The sequence below is a fragment of the Trichosurus vulpecula genome, chromosome 3, assembly GCF_011100635.1.
Source record: "Trichosurus vulpecula isolate mTriVul1 chromosome 3, mTriVul1.pri, whole genome shotgun sequence".
Taxonomy (NCBI): Eukaryota; Metazoa; Chordata; class Mammalia; order Diprotodontia; family Phalangeridae; genus Trichosurus; species Trichosurus vulpecula.
Genome location: NC_050575.1, coordinates 404,750,080 through 404,768,585, shown reverse-complemented (window position 1 = coordinate 404,768,585; position 18,506 = coordinate 404,750,080). Strand labels below are relative to the sequence as shown.

General features: G+C 45.1%; 1 protein-coding gene across 4 annotated transcripts in view; it reads left to right on the top strand.

The window, feature by feature from the left end:
- Window positions 1-18,506, top strand: part of REEP1 (receptor accessory protein 1) — a 141,097-nt gene that overhangs the window by 67,128 nt on the left and 55,463 nt on the right. For all 4 annotated transcript variants that reach the window (XM_036751864.1, XM_036751863.1, XM_036751862.1 and 1 more), the window contains exons 3-4: window positions 8,480-8,556; window positions 15,470-15,590. In XM_036751864.1, coding sequence (XP_036607759.1) covers window positions 8,480-8,556; window positions 15,470-15,590 — 198 coding nt within the window. The remainder of the gene's footprint in view (window positions 1-8,479; window positions 8,557-15,469; window positions 15,591-18,506) is intronic.

Sequence of the window (18,506 nt, the reverse complement as noted above, 5' to 3'; positions counted from 1 at the left end):
GGCCATGCAGCCAGTATGGTTCAGAGGCAGGATTTGAACCCAAGTCTTCTGAGGCCAACTCACCTTGAGCCACCCTAAGCTGCCTATTCAATACATGTTGCCTCCACTGCCCTCCTTGAGGGCAGAAGTTATTTAATTTTTGTCTTTGTACCCCCCATTACGCAGCATAATTTCTGCCCCATCATATTCACTTGGTCATTGCTTGTTAATTAGTTGATAGTTCTAAGGCAGCTGGTGGCCCAGTGGATAGAGTGTTGGCCCTGGAGTCAGGAAGACTCACCTTTAGGAGTTCAAATTTGACAGTAACTTCACCCTGTTTGCCTCAGTTTCCTCCTCTGTAAAAGGAGCTGGAGAAGGAAATGGCAAACCACTCCAGCATCTTTGCCAAGGAAACTCCAAATGGGTTCACTGAGAGTCAGACACTACCAAACAACAATCTAAGGCACGAGGTTTGGTCCCCAAAGTCCTCCTCTTCTTAGTGGACCCAGGGAATCCTTGGTTTTTCCTTCCTCATTGCTCTAAGAGTGCATCAGGTCAGAGTGGTGTCTTCCACTCTCCAGAGCAGAGAAAGCTCCAGATTTGCTAAGGCCTTCCCCAGTCTCCATTCTCCATTCCCAGGCTCTCTGTGGATGCGCAGGCTCTCTCCAGATCTGTAGCTCCAGCCGAGGCCTCTCTCATGAGCCCTTTGGGAGACTGGGTCTTGCTATCTCAGCCAGGTGAGAAGTAAAACAGCTACTCATTTCTTCCACAGGGGCCATTTCTTTCCTCAGGCAGCCTGGGGGCCCCCTGCCCCTTCCCACCCTCACCATATATGGGCAATAGCCCTAGTACGGATGCCCAATCAACCAAGCCCAGCTCAGAACCCCCAGACTCAAGTGATCTGCCAGCTTCTGCCTCTGATGTGGATACGAATGGAACCCTAAGGGGTGAGCAGAATATTCTGGAAAAGCAGACTTTGACATTCTGCTTTACACTTAGGGCCCTGTTTGTGTCCATATCACTGCCCAGAAGCAGAGATCACAGACATGCACCTCAAGATCTGTCTACGATTGGATGTCTGCTTCACATTTCTACTTCCACAATTCAATTCAGAACTGAACTCCTCTCCTAGACTGCATGATTTCCTTCTTTCCCTTAATACCATTGCGCCACCATTTACTGAGGCCCCAAACCTCAATGTTATTTTTTTTTGGAGGGGGGAAGGCAAGGCAATTGGGGTTAAGTGACTTATCCAGGGTCACACAGCTAGTGTCAAGTGTCTGAGTACAGATTTGAACTCAGGTTCTCCTGACTCCAGGGCCAGTGCTATATTCACTGCACCACCTAGCTGCCCCTATTCTTTCAAAAAGTACTCTTTTTATTGTTGTGTCCAACTCTTCGTGACCCTGTGGACTGTAGCATGCCAGTACTATCCATGGGGTTTTCTTGACAAAGATACTGGAATGGTTTGCCATTGCCTTCTCCAGCTCATTTTACAGATGAGGAAACTGAGGCAAACAGGGTGAAGTGACTTGCCCAAACTCTTACAGCTAGTAAGAGTCTGAGGCCAGATTTGAACTTAGGTCTTTCTTAGCTAATGCAGATCAACACCTCTGAAATGTAGAGTCTTAGAGTGAGGGGTTCATTGCCCTGGTGTCCTGGGCCCCTTTGGAAGCCTGGTAAAGCCCATGGACTCCTTCTCTTGTGTACGAAAACATTTTATGTTTGATGAACATTAAAATCCATAATAGAGGTAGCCAGGTGGCTCAGTGGATAGAACTCTGGACCAGGAGTCAGTTTCCTGATCTGTAAAATGGAGACATTAGTAGCTGTAGTACTTGCTTCATAGAGTTGTTGTGAGGCTCAAATATAGCTAGATAGATATGTATATACATAAATAAACATGTATTTATGCATAGATGCAAACATACATTATGAAAGCTTAAAACTGCATTAAGACTTGGGACATTCTGTGTATAGGTACATATATATATATATGTATATGTATATTATCTGTGCGTATGTGTGTATATATTTTATCAATATATGCCTCCTCAGGCACACATAGCTATTGGTTCCTCTTGGTGGGCAAAATATTTGTCACTGTTAGTGTCTTCCTTCTCTCTCTCCTTCCTTCCCTGTTTTCCAGTGGCATAAAGAACTCATTCCAACCAATGCCTTTGGGCAGCTTATAGTCTGGGGCTCACCCAGGGTCGTAGAGCCAGACTATGTCAGGGTAGAGCTTGAACCCAGGTCTTCCAGACTCCAAGATGAGTTCATTATTCACAACCAACTGCCTCTCAAGTGTATGTGGGTGGGTAAGGATGTAAATACTTATATACATATAAATGTGGATTAAGGATAGTTTAGGAATTGAATCTGGGATTTCATTGCTGTGGGGCACTCCAAGATGAGGAAAGCTCTCTTACCAATGCAAGTCACCACACTCTCTGTAGCTTCTGGTCTTGGGAGAGTTGTCTTGAGCGCTGAGATTGGGTAGATTTCAGAGGCGAGATGTGGCTCTCTCCTATGCCACCACTGCCTTTCCTACATACAAATTATTTCATTATAATGCATACTCTGATGTATTCCTAGCTTGGAAGCAGAGAGCGAGCAAGTTAGTGTGATGTCCTAGAAAGGGCTGCACTTTGAATAAAAGTCTGGAGCATTTATTGTCTTCCTGAACTTTTTTTCTTGCTTTTTTCATTCTTTATTATAAGGATGGCTCTCTGGGAGTAGGAGAGGAGATAGAATCATTGGGAAATGTAGATGATGTAAAAACAAAAGATAGCAATTGAATTTTATTTTTTTAATTGAATTTTATTTTTAAAAAATCCTGCTCATCTCAGAATCAGAAGATCTACATCTGTGTCCCACCTCAGCTGCTTACCAGCTGTGTGACCTCGGGCAAGTCATTTCTTGCTAAGTCCCAGTTTTCACATCTGTAAAATGGGAGAGCTGGACTGGATCACCTTCCTGTTAGAAAACCTCAGCTGCCCCATTGTCCATAGCAGGAGCTCTGAATCTGTTTTATGTTAAAGCCCTCTTTAATGACAATCTGTTGAAGACATGGACCCCTTCCCAGAATAATGTTTTTAGATGCATAAAATAAAATACACAGGATTACAAAGGAAACTAATTATATTGAAATCCTTATCAAACTATTAAATAAATGTTAAACATTAAATAATATTTAAATGAATAAAATAAAACAGGAAATTATATCAAAAATGTTAAATATCAAATTTGAAATTAACTAATGTTTCAAATGCATGAAACAGGGTTACAAAGGAAACCAATTATATCAAAATACCATTACCAAAATATTAAATCATTGTTAAATTAATATTACATTAAAATTTAAATAATGCTCAAAGTACATAAATACTTTAAATAAGTAAAAGACGTAGGATTACAGAAGAAACAAATTATACTGAAATACAGTTTTATTAAAATATTTTTAAAAAACAAATTTGAAGGCTTCAGATTAAGAACCCCTGGTCTGTAGGATAAAGTCCAAGGTCATTGGCCAGGTGTTCTGGCTCTGCCTTTGTACGATCCTGGGATGCCTGCCTCCTGGGTAAATCTGTGCCAGGGCAACAGGGGGACTACCAGCTCCTTAAGGGCAGCTAGTTGGTACAGTGAATAGAGTGCCAGGTCTGGAGTTAGGAGGACCTGAGTTCAAATCCGGCCTCAGATACTTACTAGCTGTGTGACCCTGGGCAAGTCACTTCACCCTGTTTGCCTGAGTTTCCTCATCTATAAAATGAGCTGGAGAAAGAAATGGCAAACCACTCCAGTATCTTTGCCAAAAAAAAAAACCCAAATGGGGCCACAAAGAGCCAGACACTGTCGACTGAGCAATACCTGCTCCTTAGCCCCCTGGGTCCTCACTGGCCAGTCTTTCCCTTTCCAGGTCCCACACCCTACATCTCTCCCCCAATACCCTTGCGTCATCCATTTCCTGGGCTGATGGCTAAAGAATGGGTGGGTCTCTTGCCGTCAGCCGCAGGCATTGATTACAGACTGTGACATCTCACCCAGAGCCACCTCATGGAGTGAGTCAGTAATTGGGGACACGGAGGCCTATTAAATGATGTCCTTTTCATGCAGGCTGATGTCTGGGCCACTTCTAGCTAAGTCATTCTTCACCGGCAGTGCCGTCTGCTACGTATCCTGATCTGGCGCTGGCCCTGGCATTTTCAGTGTCTGCAGCTCCTGGCTTTTCCCAAAGGGCCTCATCCTTCCTGGGAAGGGATGCTCTTGGTGCTCAGCCTAACTGCTGAACAACCTCCTGGATGCTCACACAATATCCACACAACAACTACTTACCAAGCTCCGCCCCCTTCTTACTCCTTTGTTGTCGTTTGTGCAGTCGTGTCCAACTCTCCGTGACCCCATTTGGGGTTTTCTTGGCAGAGATACTGGAGTGGTTTTGCCATTTCCTTCTCCAGCTCATTTTACAGATGAGGAAACTGAGGCAAGCAGGGTGAAGCGACTTGCCTGGGGTCACACAGCTAATAAGTGTCTGAGGCCAGACTTGAACTCAGATCTTCCTGATTCCAGGCCCAGTTATCAACCTAGGATAAGAGTAGGAGTAGGTACTCTTCCTCTTTATTGAGTACCTATTAATAGCTTACATGTATGGTAGCATCTTAGGGTTTGTACTGGACTCTTACTGGACTCTCATAGCAGCTTTGGGTAGTCACATCGCATATAAATCATTCCTCTTTTAATAATAATAATAGCTAGCATTTATATAGCGCTTTAAGGTTTACAAAGTGTTTTACACAATTCAGTTCCTTTGAACCTTACAACTACCCTGTAAGATGGGTGCTGTTATGACCCTCACTTTATAGATGAGATAACTGAAGAACAGAGAGGGTAAGTGATTTGCCCAGGGTCACACAGCTAATAAGTGTCTGGGGTCTGATTTGAACTCAGGTCTTCCTACTCTAGGCCCAGCTCTCTATCCACTGAGTCACCTTCCTGCCTCCATTTTATAGGTAAAGAACTAGCCTCAGAGAGGTTGGTTAAGTGACCTTCCCATAGTCACACAGCTAGTAAGCGACAGGATTGGAATCCGGGTCTTTCTGACTCCAAATGCAGCATCTGCTGGTCATGGGAGGTCTTAGGCCTGGTGCTACAGCAGTACCGAAAGTAATAAAATGATCTCTGCCTTTGAGGAATTAACAGTCTGACGGGAGGGGGAAGACAAGTACACAATAACCATTATTCAAAGTAGTGTGTGGAAAGTGTCTTTGGGCTGAAAAAAAAAGTGATTAAAATGTCTGTACCTGCACAAGGTCAGAGGCAGAAGAAATTCTCCACTTTTATCCAAATGAGAATAACAAGCCTTCTATGGTAGCAAGGAACTAGAAACAAGATGAGTGCCCATCATTTGGGGAGCAGTAAAGCTAATTGTGCTTTGTAAATGTGACAGAGCCCTTCGTGACTCATCTCTGATTCCCCCCTTCTATGGGAGGCCTTTCCTGGCCTCCCTCCCTGCAAGGGCTAGGGCTTTCTCTTCTGAGGTTATCTGGCATCTCCTTTGCATGTTTTTGGTATCTGTCTATTTATATACATGCCTTCTCTCCCATTAGAATATAACTTACCTGAAGGCAGGGACTGGTTTTGCTTTTTCCTTGTATCTCCAGTGCTTAGCAAAGTGCCTGCTACATAGTAAGCACTTAATAAATTCATGCTGATTGATTGGAACATTACCATGCTGGGAGATAAGATGAACATAAAAAATCCTGAGAAACCTGGGAAGAGTTATGTGAACTGATACAGAATGAAGTAAGCAAAATTAGAAAAATGCCATCCACAAAGTCTACAACATGTAAAAGGGGAAAAAATGTTAATATAACAAAACTAAATGCTGTGTGATTGTAACGACCGTGCTTGGCCCTGGAGGAGAGAGAATTCTTTTTCCCTCCTTCCCCAGCCCCTTTTAATTCTAGTGACCTCCCTCTGTTAATTATTTCTGATTTATCCTGTATACAGATGCTTTGTATATATTTGTTTACATGTTGTCTCTCCCATTAGATTGTAACCTCCTTGAGGGCAGGGACTGTCTTTTGCCTTTTTTTGTATCCTTAGCACTTGGCATACTGCCTGGCACACAACAGGAATTTAAAACATGTTTATTAATTGGTTGGAGGAGTGAGGACTATGAGATTGGAATTTTGCATATGCTATGGTTGGTTTTGCTGAACTATTGTTTTAAGCTTTTTTTAAAATTATGTTACAATGGAAGGTTTGATGATGAGGAGAGTGGGGAAATATTTGGAAATCACTGTGATAGAAAAGTGAAAGACATCAATTAAAAACTTCCTCCTCCCCAAAGGGCACATGGGAAAGGCAAATATAGCACCCCAAAAGCTTCCTCCAAGTATCTAGTGTCTGTGGGGGGGGGGCCATAATCCTGTGCTCACAAGCCACCATTTTCCTTCTGGATCTCCACCAGCCAATTCCACGCACACAATGATGATGTGAAAGGGACATTTACTTAGAGTAGAATTCAAGGTACATCCCAAGAGTTAAAATGAGGCAGCAACCATAACTGGGGTCCATTTTCCCAAATCACCCTTCCCACCACATGGAGAGCCACTGGAATTCAAAAGAGAAACAAGGGCCTTCCGGCTGATCAGGGAAGACTTCCTGAAGAAATTAACTTTAAAGTGGGGCCTTGAAGGATGGGTTTTAATAAGTGGCAATGTAAGAGGAGCAGGCAGCCCTGGTGAGAGGGATGGCGTGATCAGAGGCAAGGAGGCAGGGAAATGAGTCATGAAGAAAGGAGTAGGAAGTAGTTTGGCTCCATGGAACATAGAATTTCTACATTGATGTCTGATTTATAGCCAAAAAGGATTAAACCCCTGACTTTATGGATGAGGAACCTGAGGCTCAGAGAAGCTAAGTGACTTGTGCGGAGTCACACAACCTACAAGTATCTGAGACAGGATTTGAACCCAGGTTTTCCTGACTCCGAGCCCAGAGCTTTATCCACTCTAACATGCTACTTCTCAAGGGAACACAATAGTGGTAATATTACCATTAATTTAGCGCTCTAAGGTTTACAGATATATTCTCATTTAATGCACACAATAGCCCTACAATAGCACCTCCCCCCTCCCCATTTTATAGACAGGGAAACTGAGGCAGGCAGAAGTTAAGTGATTTGTCCAGGGTCACACAACTTGTAAGTGTCTGATGCTGAATTTGCACCCAGGTCTTCCTGACTGCAAGGACACTCTAGCCACTGTACCACCTCACTACAGGGGATAAAACTAGAAAAATAGACTGGGGTTGGATTATAGAAGGCATTGAATGCCTACCTAAGGTATCTAGATTTTATCCTGAAGACCACTTAATACTGTTGAAGATTTCTAAATGGGGAAGTGATGCAATTATAATGCTAGGTAACATGTTGGTAGTACTTTAAAGTTTACAAACACATTAATTCATTTGTTCCTCACAATAATCCTGCGAGGCAGGAATTACTATTATCCCCATTTTACAAATGACGAAACTGAGACCCAGAGGAATTAAGTGACTTGTGTAGGGTCACATAGCTAGTAAGGGGAAGCAGCAGGATTTGAACCCAGATCCAGTACCCTCTACGACACCACATTGGCTTCTCATAGTCACAAGTGCTTAAAACACTTGGTACATTCAGTAACTCTTTCGAGTGACATGTTACTAAGTAAGATCCTCTCTTTACAGATGAGGAAACAGGTTCTGAAAGGTTAAATTATGTGACTGTGGTTCTATAGAAAGCATCAGAAGTGATATAGAGACCTAGGTCCCCTTCCCGATTCCTGTTTCTACAGTCAATAGCCATGTGTAAGATGTGTCTGGACAGTGGAGCGGGACAGGAGGAAGGGAGACCAGTAAGGAGTCTGTAGCAATATTTCAGGACCCTTCCCCTCTAAGGCAGTGAAAATCTTGGAATTCCTTTGCAGAAGTTTGCTCCAAGGTGAAGGGCCTGATTTATGAGGATAAATAAAAAGGGACCGGGTATGAGACAGATTGGGAAGCAAAGTCCAGCATCTGAGAGGAGGGAAGCATCCCAGATTCATTCACAAGGGTCCCTGCAGTGAGGCCGATGTACCAGTCAGCAGCTCGACCCGGTTACTTTGACTGTAGCTCAGCTCCAGGGCTCTGGGCCTAGGGTTCCTCCGGGAAGTCTGCAGGGGCTGTAGCAAAGTGGTCAAGCCCGGGGCTGAGGGTCTGGATCCTCAGTTCTCCCTGGCCTCCGCCTGAGGGTTGGACTTGAGGTTTCTCAGTAGACTATGGAAATACGCTGGCTTTTTTTTCCCAGGCTCTGAGAACCAGGATAGACCCGGATCTGCCTTTGGAGAGGATGGGATGGGAGGCGGTTGGTTGCCAACCTGAGCCTGGAAGACTGCTTGAGCTTTAGCCTGGCCTGACACTGTGGGAGGCCAGACGAGCCTTGCCTCCCTCTTCTCATCAGGCTGGTTGTTTTCTCTCCTGACAGGTAAAATGGATGATGTACTGGATCATATTTGCACTTTTTACAACAGCAGAGACATTCACGGACATCTTTCTTTGCTGGTGAGTGATGACTCGAGTTGGGGATGGGATGGTGATTAGGAACGTTTTGTCGGTAACGCCAGAAGCAAATACTTATCATGCTGGTGGGAAGTTTGGGAGAGGGGAAGGAGGACATTGGACCAAACATAGGATTATGGGCAAGAAACTGAGGTACCAGTTTAACCTTGTGTGACTCAAGGTCACATAGCCCGTACATGTCTGAGGTGGACTTTGAACCCAGGGCTTCTTGGGTCCATGTCCACCTCAACCTGACATTATAATACACCTCTTATCCGGCATCATCTGTGTGATGTCCTTCTGGGGTACTCTGGGCTGAGAAACAGCAAAATTCAAGTCTGTGGTTCTGGTTTCGGACAATTGTGATTGTTTCTAAGGTGGTCTATTTCCACCAAGGTTCTTCCTTTCTTTACATTGCAGTCCTGCTTGGGGACATAGAGACACCAGCCCCTCTCTCCTCTGCATCAGAGGTGGGGGTCTACCAGGACAGAATGTTGCATACATTTTCAGATGTACTCACAGTATCGGATGCCTTTGTTACTTTTTGTTGCAGGGAGGGATTTACTCTTGAGTCGGGGAGAGGGGTTTTTCTCTTCAGAAATTACAGTTATAAAGACAAAATGCATCAATAAAACTTAGTAGAAGGAAGAAAGGAAAATCAAAGTTGGTGTCAAAGCAGTCAGAGAACCAAAGAACAGGGGGATGTGCCTCAGTTTCCCCATCTGTAAAATGAGGCAACTGGACTGGATGACCTCTAATGGCCTACCAGTTCTAAACATATGGTTCTGTAAATTCAAATATGACAAAGGTATCATTTTCCCTATTTTAAACACAAGAAAACTAAGCTTAGTTTCCTACCTCTTCTCTTCATTAGAATTGTAGTTTAAGAGTTGGAACCCCCCCACACACTTTACAGATGAGGAAACTGAGGCCCATAGAGCCCAAGTGACTTGCTTAAAGTCACTTAGGTAGTAAATGGCAGAGCTGGGATTCAAACCAGGTCCTCTGGTTCCAAATACAGCACTTTGTCCATTGTTTACCAAAAGGGTCAAGAGTGAAGGGGCTGTGGGGGCCTTCTTCCTTATCCCGAGCATTCCCTGTAGTCAGCCTGGTAGCTTTTGCCTAGTTTGATGTCTGAATTGTTCCCCAATGTCTATCATCAAAGCAACCAACTCTCATGATAGCTGGGTGCAACCTGGGAACTTCTGGGTTTGTGGACCACGGTGGCGCATTCTGGTCTAGCTGCCCTGCCTCCACTTGGTGCCAGGGAAAATACACCAAGCCAAGCAGGAAGCTCAACCTGGTTACTTTGATCATAGTTCAGCTCCAGGGCTCTGAGCCCAGAGTTCCCCCAGAGGGTCTGCAGGGGCTTGAGGAAGGTTGATGAAGCTGAGATCTGAAGCCTGGGATCCTTTCCCAACCCCCACCTGGGCTGGATTGAGTTTCTGAGTGGGCTGTGGAAACACTGGCATTTTCGTAAACTCTGAAAACCAGGACAGAATCAGATCTGCTTGGAGTCTTCCCAGGATTTAAGGTGGGGAAGAATGAAACAGGAGAAATATCCTTTTTTTAAAAAAAAATTAAATTTCTTTTTTCAATCAACAAAAACTGAATTTCTCTCCCTCCCAGCTCCCCTTATCCCACTTTAGGAAAGAAGGAAGAACAAAACTCTTGTAACAAATATACATAGTCAGGCAAAACTGATTCCTTCATTGACCATTGCCTAAAATGCCTGTGTCTCCATGTGCCCCTGAATCCATCTCCTGGCCATTGGGAGGTGGGGAGCAGGCTTCCTTTTTTGTCTTTGGGAATAGGGGCTGGTCACTGCACGGATTGGAATTCTTAAGGCTTTCCAAGTTGTTCGTCTTGACTCTGTTGTTACGATAGAAGTTGTTCTCCTGGTTCTGCTCACTTCTCTCTGCCTTTTGTCATTTCTTATGGCACAGGAACGTGCCTTCATATTCATACACCCTAATGTTCAGCCATTCCTCGATTGATGGCCACTCCCTTAGTTTCCTGGTTTTTGTTACTACAGAAAGAGCTGCTAGAAATATTTGTGTACATATAGGTCCATTTCCTCTTGGCTTTGATCTCTTTGGGATGTCTGCCTGTCAGGGTATTGCTAAGTCAAAGTATGTGTATAGTTTAGTAACTGTTGGGGGAGAAGCAGCAATCGATAGAGGGCCGAGTCTGGAGCTGAGAAAACTCAAGTTTAAATCTGGTCTCAGATGCTATCCGAGTATTCCTGGGCAAGACACTTGACCTCTGTCTGCCTCAGTTTCTTTAGTTCTAAAATGAGAATCATAATAGCAACCTGCCTTCCAAGGTTATTATGAAGATCAAATGAGATAATATTTGTAAGGCACTTAGCACAGTGCCTGGCACATAGTAGGTACTTAATAAATGCTTATTTGGGGACAGCTAGGTGGCGCACTAAGTAAAGCACTGACCCTGGAGTCAGGAGGACCTGAGTTCAAATCCGGACTCAGATACTTGACACACTTACTAGCTGTGTGACCTTGGGCAAGTCACTTAACCTCAATTGCCTTTCCCCCCTCAAAAAAATGCTTATTTCTATCATTCCTTCTTTCATAATTCCAGATTGCTTTACCAATTTGCAGCTCTACCAACAGTGTATGAGTGTGCCTATTTTTCCTTAGCCCCACCAGCATTTGGTCTAGGTGTCCTTTGGAGAGCTGACATCTGTTACCTCTTAGTGGCACTAGAAATGTCTCATAATTAAAAATAAAGCTTCCTCATTCCGGCAGAGTGAATGTGTTGACCACTGAACTTAGGAAGCCTGGTCAGACTGTAAGAAGGCAGTGGAATTTCAGGGTATTTTTAAAAATCAGCCAGGCATTTGGAGTAGTGATTCATAGTCTTTCTGGAGAGAGCACCAGGTTTGAAGAAAGCAGACCAGGGTTCAAATCCTATTTCTCCCACTTACAGGAGATCACTTAATTTCTCTGGGCCTCAGTTTCCTTATCAATAAAATAGGGGGATAGAAGTGGTACAGTTGACCTCCAAGGATTCTTCTGGCTCCAACCTTGCTAGGAGCCAGAAAAAAAGGGAGTGGGAGCTGTTCTTTGTGTGTTCACTTGACTATACATAAGAGGGTGTATGAGAGTTAACAGGGCCAGGAAAGTTCATCCTTGGCTTCCTGGTTTTGAAGCGGGAGACCCGGGGAGAAGCCACTAGCAGTTTGAGCTCAGTCCTAAGGGCTGAGGGATGTGCAGGCCTTGGAATGCTCTGATTCTATGTCACTCTGTCCCTGGAAATGCCTCCTTCGTGGCTGCGACTGTTCAGATCAGCCCGTGTCTGCCTACACGTCTCTCCTGCCTTAGTCTTTGCAGAAAAATTAGGAAGATGTTGTCTGGAACAGCTGCCTGGCAGTGCCCAGAGGCCTACAAGGAGGCAGGTTTTTTCTTCAGAGCTCACATCTCCTGACCTTGACATCTCTTTTGTGGCTGGGTAGACAAGGAGGCTGTAGGGAGGAGGGCTTTGTTTCCAAGCCAGAATTTCTTCCCTGGACAGGGGTGTCTTGAGGTTTTCACCTTGGTGGCCTTGGAGAAAGAGAAAAGAAAGGGGTGTGTGTGTGTGTGTGTGTGTGTGTGTGTGTGTATGTGATGTGTGCGTGTGTAAGTATGTATGTGTTGCATGGTGGTGTATTTGTGAGTATGTTTGTATGTGGTCTGTGTGTACTATAGAAGCATGTGTTGTGTATGTATGGGTGTGTGTAAGTATACATATGTTGGGTGTTTATGAGCATGTGAATGCATACTATTGTATTGTTGTGAGTATGTGGGTGTGAATGTGTGTATATGTGCACTGTGTATATGGTGTGTTTGTATGTGAGTGTGTATTATGTGTTGTGTGTATATGCTGTGAATGTATATGAGTGTAGGTGTTGTATGTGTTTGTGTATGTGTGTATATGCATGTCTTATATTTGTGAATGTGTGTTGTGTGTGAGTGTGTGTATGTGAGTGTGTGTGTAGTGTCTGAGTGTTAGTGTATGTGAGTATGTATGTGTTGTGCATATATATGTTGTGAGTATGTATATGTGAGTGTGTTGTATGTTTAGTGTCTGTGGGTTAGTGTATGTGAGTATGTATGTGTTGTGCATATATATACATATGTTGTGAGTGTGTTGTGTGTGTAGTGTCTGTGGGTTAGTGTATGTGAGTACGCATGTGTGTGAATATGCAGTTTCTGATAACAAATAGCATTGAGAATTGTGGGTTCTGACCTAAATAAATTAAGATGGATCCCATTCACAGTCATACCTCTGGAGCTGGACAGGACGTTGGAGGCCCGCCCCCCCATTTCATAGATGAGGAAATGGAGACCCAGAGAGGTTACCACAGGTAGTGAGTGGCACAGCCTGGAACTGGAACCCATCTTTGCATCCTTCCATGTTTCCTCAATTTAATTCAGTCCAACAAATTAAGTGCCCTCTATATACAAGGCATTAGGAATACAAAAGCAAAGCTCAATCAATTAGCAAGCATTTATTAAGCACCTACTGAATTACACTTACTGGCTATGTGACCCTGGGCAAGTCACTTCACCCTGTTTGCCTCAGTTTCCTCATCTGTAAAATGAGCTGGAGAAGGAAATGGCAAACTACTCTAGTATCTGTGCCAAGAAAATCCCCAATGGGTCATAAATAGTCGGACACGACTGAAACAACTGAACAACGGCAGCCATTATTGACGTTTATCTATTGCATTCAGATTTAGGAAGCACGGTGCCCATGTTAGCCCTGTCCGAGGTGCTAGGGATAGGATTCCAAATCCTCCCAACGAAACAGTCCATGCTCTTGAGGAGTTTACTGTTCTATGGGGGAGAGAATGTGTGCGTATACCAGTGAGCACAACACGGGTCTAGATAGGATAAGTGCAAAATAAATGTGAGGAAGCAAAGTTCCAGGTAGGTGGAGAGAGGGCGCTGGTGCTGGGAGGATCCCCAAAGTCTGGGAAGAAGGGAGTGCTTGAGCTGAGTCTAGAGGGAAATGGGGGATTCTATGAGACTGAGGCGAGGAGGGAGCGCATTCCAGGCATGGGAGAAGGGCGTTGCAAAGGCCTGTTGGTGCGAAACAATGCAGTATGAGAAGAAAGGAGGAGGCTGATCTGTCAGGCTGTAGAGTAGAGGAAGGAAGGAAACAAGCATTTATTAAACACCTTCTATGTGCCAGGCACTGGGCTAATTTTACAAATATTATCCCATTTGATCCTCACAACAACCTTGGCTAGTAGGTGCTATGATTGTCTCCATTTTAGAATTGGGCAGCTCGGTGGTGCAGGGGATAGCCCACCAGGCCTGGAAGCAGGAAGATCTGAGTTCAAATGTGGCTTCAGACACTTGTTAACTGTGTGACCTTGGGCAAGTCATTTAACTGCTATTTGCCTCAGTTCTTCATCTGTAAAACAAGGACCTGCTGGAGAAGGAGAGGGCAGATAACTCTGGTAGCCCTGCCAAGAAAACCCCATGGACCAAGGCTGTGTGGTCACAGAGAGTCAGACACAACTGAACAACAATTTTAGAAACCGAGGCAGACAAAAGTGAAGTGACTTGCCCAGGGTCACAGAGCTAGTGAGTGTTGGAGGCCAGATTTAAACTCCAGTTGTCCTGACTCTAGGCCCGGAGCTCTATGCGCTGTACCACCTGGCTGCAGATAGGGGAATGATGTATAATGAGACTGAAAAGTGAACTAGAATCAGGTTAAGAAGGACTTTAAAAGATGAACAGAAGTGTAATCCCGGGAGCAATAGGGAGCCGTGGGAGTTTATTGAGTGGGAGAGGGTAGGGGATGCAGGAATAAGGAGACTGGTCTTGGGGTTTATCGAGTTTGCCAACAAGAAAGCCCCACCCACACAGCAGAGAGCTCCCCAAAGGGGACAGAAGGACAGAGCTTCTATGTGCTTAAATCACAAAGAAGGGGGAGAGGCTTCAGGCAAAAACCTATTGGGAGGGGATGGTACAGGAGCTGGCTGGTTGGATGGAACACCTCAACTGAACAGATTCCTGAAATCCGGGAACCTTTGAAGTGTCCCTGAACAGATTGTATACAGACCCAAAAAGGATATTCTTGTGGAGGGGTCATTGGGGTGGGAGCACAGCAAGAAGGTCCTTTACTTGGCAAGCTAATGCTTAACACAAGACAGAGGCAGTCTGCTCAGTTCACCAAGATGGAGGAAGCTGGGCTCAGTTTGTGGTCCATGAGGGTCATGAGCAGACCCATACTTGGGCAGCCATGGAGGGTGGATCCAAATGGGGAGAAGCCCAGAGTCCCAGCCTCCAGGATAAACTTCCTTTCCATTGGTATGAGACAACTGAAACCCAACGTCATTAAAGGAGGATGGGAGCATGAACGCTTGGAGGGTGGGGATCAGGGAAGGCTTCCTAGAAGAGGTGGCACCGAAGCCAAGCCTCGAAGGAAGATCAGAATTCAAAGAAGAGGAATTGAGGATGAATTGAGCATGGGGGAAAGGCTTGAGTGAATGCAGGGAGGTGGGGGATGGAACGTTGTGTCCCAGAAAGAACTACCAGCCCAGTTTTAATGGGGATATAGAGGAGCTGATGGGGAGGTCATGTAAAATCAGGCTGGGAAGGTGGTTTGGAGCCAGCTTTTCATCTGGAAAGCCAGGGACACAATGGGAGAATGACCATGAAGGAAGATCTCTTGAGTTTTGGTTGCAAAGCATTTCCAAGGGATATGAAGGAAGAGAGAAGTCTGGGAGGAGGGGCAGGGGAGAGGGGGGAACAGGCAGTGTGGAGATTTTCCCGGTGTCTGCATTGGGCAGGTGCTGGGGAAATCAGTGCCTGGGAGCTCCCCCTGCCATGGGGGAGGGGCAGGACAGCAGCTGCTGGAGGTGGCTCTTTAACAAAATGCCTGTTTTCTTAACCATCTCCAGGTTCCCCTTCTATTATGAACTAAAAATAGCCTTCGTGGCCTGGTTGCTGTCTCCTTACACAAAGGGCTCCAGCCTCCTCTACAGGAAGTTTGTGCATCCTACGCTGTCATCAAAAGAAAAGGTAATTGTGCCCCTCGGTCCTTCCTAGCCCATATTATAAGAGTCACATGATGGGGAAGTGGGGGGTGGGGTGGAGGGGAGAACTAGATACATTGGAGAAATGCTTATGTTGTAGTGGAAGGGTCCTATGAGAGCTTCTCTGACCACCAACCCACCCCCTCAGGGTGGCTCCCCTGCTCTTGCTCGGCCTAACCTTCCTCTCCCCCCAGTCTGGGAGTTCTTCTGACTTATTTTGAACTAACAACCTTGTACATCATAGGCTTTGAGCAAAAAGAGACCTTTGTGGTCGTCTAGTCCACGTCCTCCAGCTTAGAGATGAAGTCACAAGTTAACAGACTTGCCCATGGTCATTCAAGTAGAAAGCATCAGAGGTGAGATCTGAACCCAGGTCTTCTGACTCTGGGGCCTCTAGATGGTGCTATAATGCATAGAGGACCAAGCATAGGGTCAGGAAGACTCATCTTCATGAGTTCAAATTCAGCCTCAGTCACTTCCTAGCTTTGTGACCCTGGGCAAGTCACTTAACCCTCAGTTTCCTCATCTGTAAAATGAGCTGGAGAAGGAAATGACAAACCAACCACTCCAGTATTTTTGATGAGAAAACACCAAATGGGGTCATGAAGAGACTGAAATGGTACAGCAGCAACCACCATCACCTCCAACTCGAGGGCCAGGGCTTTTTTGGCAGCTAGGTGGGGCAGGAGATAGAGTGTTGGACCTAAAGTCAGGAAGACCTGACTTCGATTCTGTCAAATGAAATTACATTTGTAAAGTGCCTAGTTCCTGGCCCATAGTAGGTGCATAATAAATGTTTGTTTCCCCAAAGAACAGCCTGGTGGTGCAGCAGACAGAGCGTTCTGCCCAGAGTCAGGAAGACCTGAGTTCAAATCCAGCCTCATACACTTCCTAGCTGTGTGATCCTAAGCAAATTACTTAACCTCTCTCAGCCTCAGTTTCCTCACCTGTAAAACAGGGATAACAATAACATTTCCCTCCCAGACTTCTTGTGAGGATCAGATGAGATATTTGCAAACCTAAAGAGCTACATAAACCTATTTGCAAACCTAAAGAGCTACATAAATACTAGTTACTCCTAGGAGGAGGTGGAGAAAGATTTTGTAACTGTTAAATAAACAAGCAAACCATGCCTGTTACACCTCTGTAGCTTGCCATAGGGATTCTTAATCTTTCTGGTGTCATGGAACCCTTTGGCAATCTGAATCATTTTTAAAGAAATTAAATCATTTTAAAGAAATCATAATTGAGGGGGGTGCTACATTCCATTATTGGCTAATGAAAATCAAAATGTAATTTTTTATCCCTGTCTGAGTTCATGGACCCCCTGAGATCTGTCCGTGGTCAGGGTCCAAAGACCCCAGGTTAAGAACTGCTCTAGAATGTAAACTCCTTGACGACAGGTGTCTTTGTATCCCCAGCACCTTGCTCAGTGAAGCCTGGCACATCACAGACACTGAATATGTGTAGGGGTGATATTTTTTCTTCTGAGGAAGGGCATCATAGGAAACACTGATGGAACGAGGAAGCTGCAGTGGTTCTCTCTGAGAATCCCTCCCCTTGGCCTGGGGACCTAAAGAGGATGGGCAGATGAACTTTAGGAGCCGAAGACCAACTCTTGATCTGATTGGGTGGTAGACCCCCTTTTCCTTCTCCGGGGACTTCCTCTCCCAGAAACACTCAGAGTATCACAGTATCACAAGGGGACCATAGAGATTATGTGAACCCTGCCTTGTCCTTTGATGGTGGAGGAGCCTGAAGCCCAGAAAAGGGCCGCCACTTACCCAAGATGCCCCGGGGGAAAAACAGCAGAGCTGGGATGAGAACTCCAGGCCCATGGTCTTTCTTCATACTCTGCTGCCCTTGGAAGGGGCTGAAGTGAATCCAGCATCCTCTGGACAATGTCCCCTGCGCCTGGAGTCCCAGACAGGGAGTCAGGGCTAGGCTGCCCAGTTCTCATCTGGAATTAAGTGGTCCGATGAAGGGCAGCAAATAGGGCTTGGACCATTCTTGGTCACACCCAGGTTCACTAGTTAGCTAGTATTTATAGAAAGCTTTAAGGTTTGCAAAGTGCACTGCAAATGCCATCTCACTGGATCCTCGCTACAATCCTGGGAGCTAGGCACAGTTACTGTACCCGTTTTCTAGGTGAGGTGAAGGGAATAAGCATTTACAAAGCGCCTACTGTGTGCCAGGCACTGTGCTAAGCACTTTATAGATATGACCTCATTTGATCCACATGACAACCCTGCAAGGTAGGTGTTATTATTATTCTCTACTTAACAGTTGGGGAAACCAAGGCAGACAATAGTGAAGTGACTTACCAAGGGTCACACAGCTACTAAGTGTCTGAGGCCATATTTGAATTCAGGTCTTCCTGATTCCAGGCCCAGTGTTCTGCCCACTGAGTCATTTAGCTGACATTTATCATCTATCTATCTATCTATCTATCTATCTATCTATCTATCTGTCTCTTATCATCTGTCATCCATGTCTGTCTGTCTTTTTATCTGTTACATACGTATACAAATACATACATTCTCTCTGTCTTCTGGCTCCTCCCCAACACAAATGGAAAGATACTGTGAGAACTGAGGTAACCATAGGACCATAGCATACTAGGGCTCCCACAATAGAGGACAAGCTCTTTGAAGGCATGGACTCTTTCTTTTTGTCTTTGTATTCCCAGAGCCTAGCATAGTACCTGGCAAACAGTAGGCACTTAATAAGCGCTTGTTGGATTTTATTGAATTGAAAGGACATTAGAAGTCAGATGAAGTGTATTGTGCACAGTCACATTCCCCAGGAAGGAACGTCGAGGGGACTCGGTAGAAGCCAAGCCTCCTGACCTCCAGCCCATGATTGGTTCTCTGCAGATGCCACCCCACTTCCCAACTGTTGC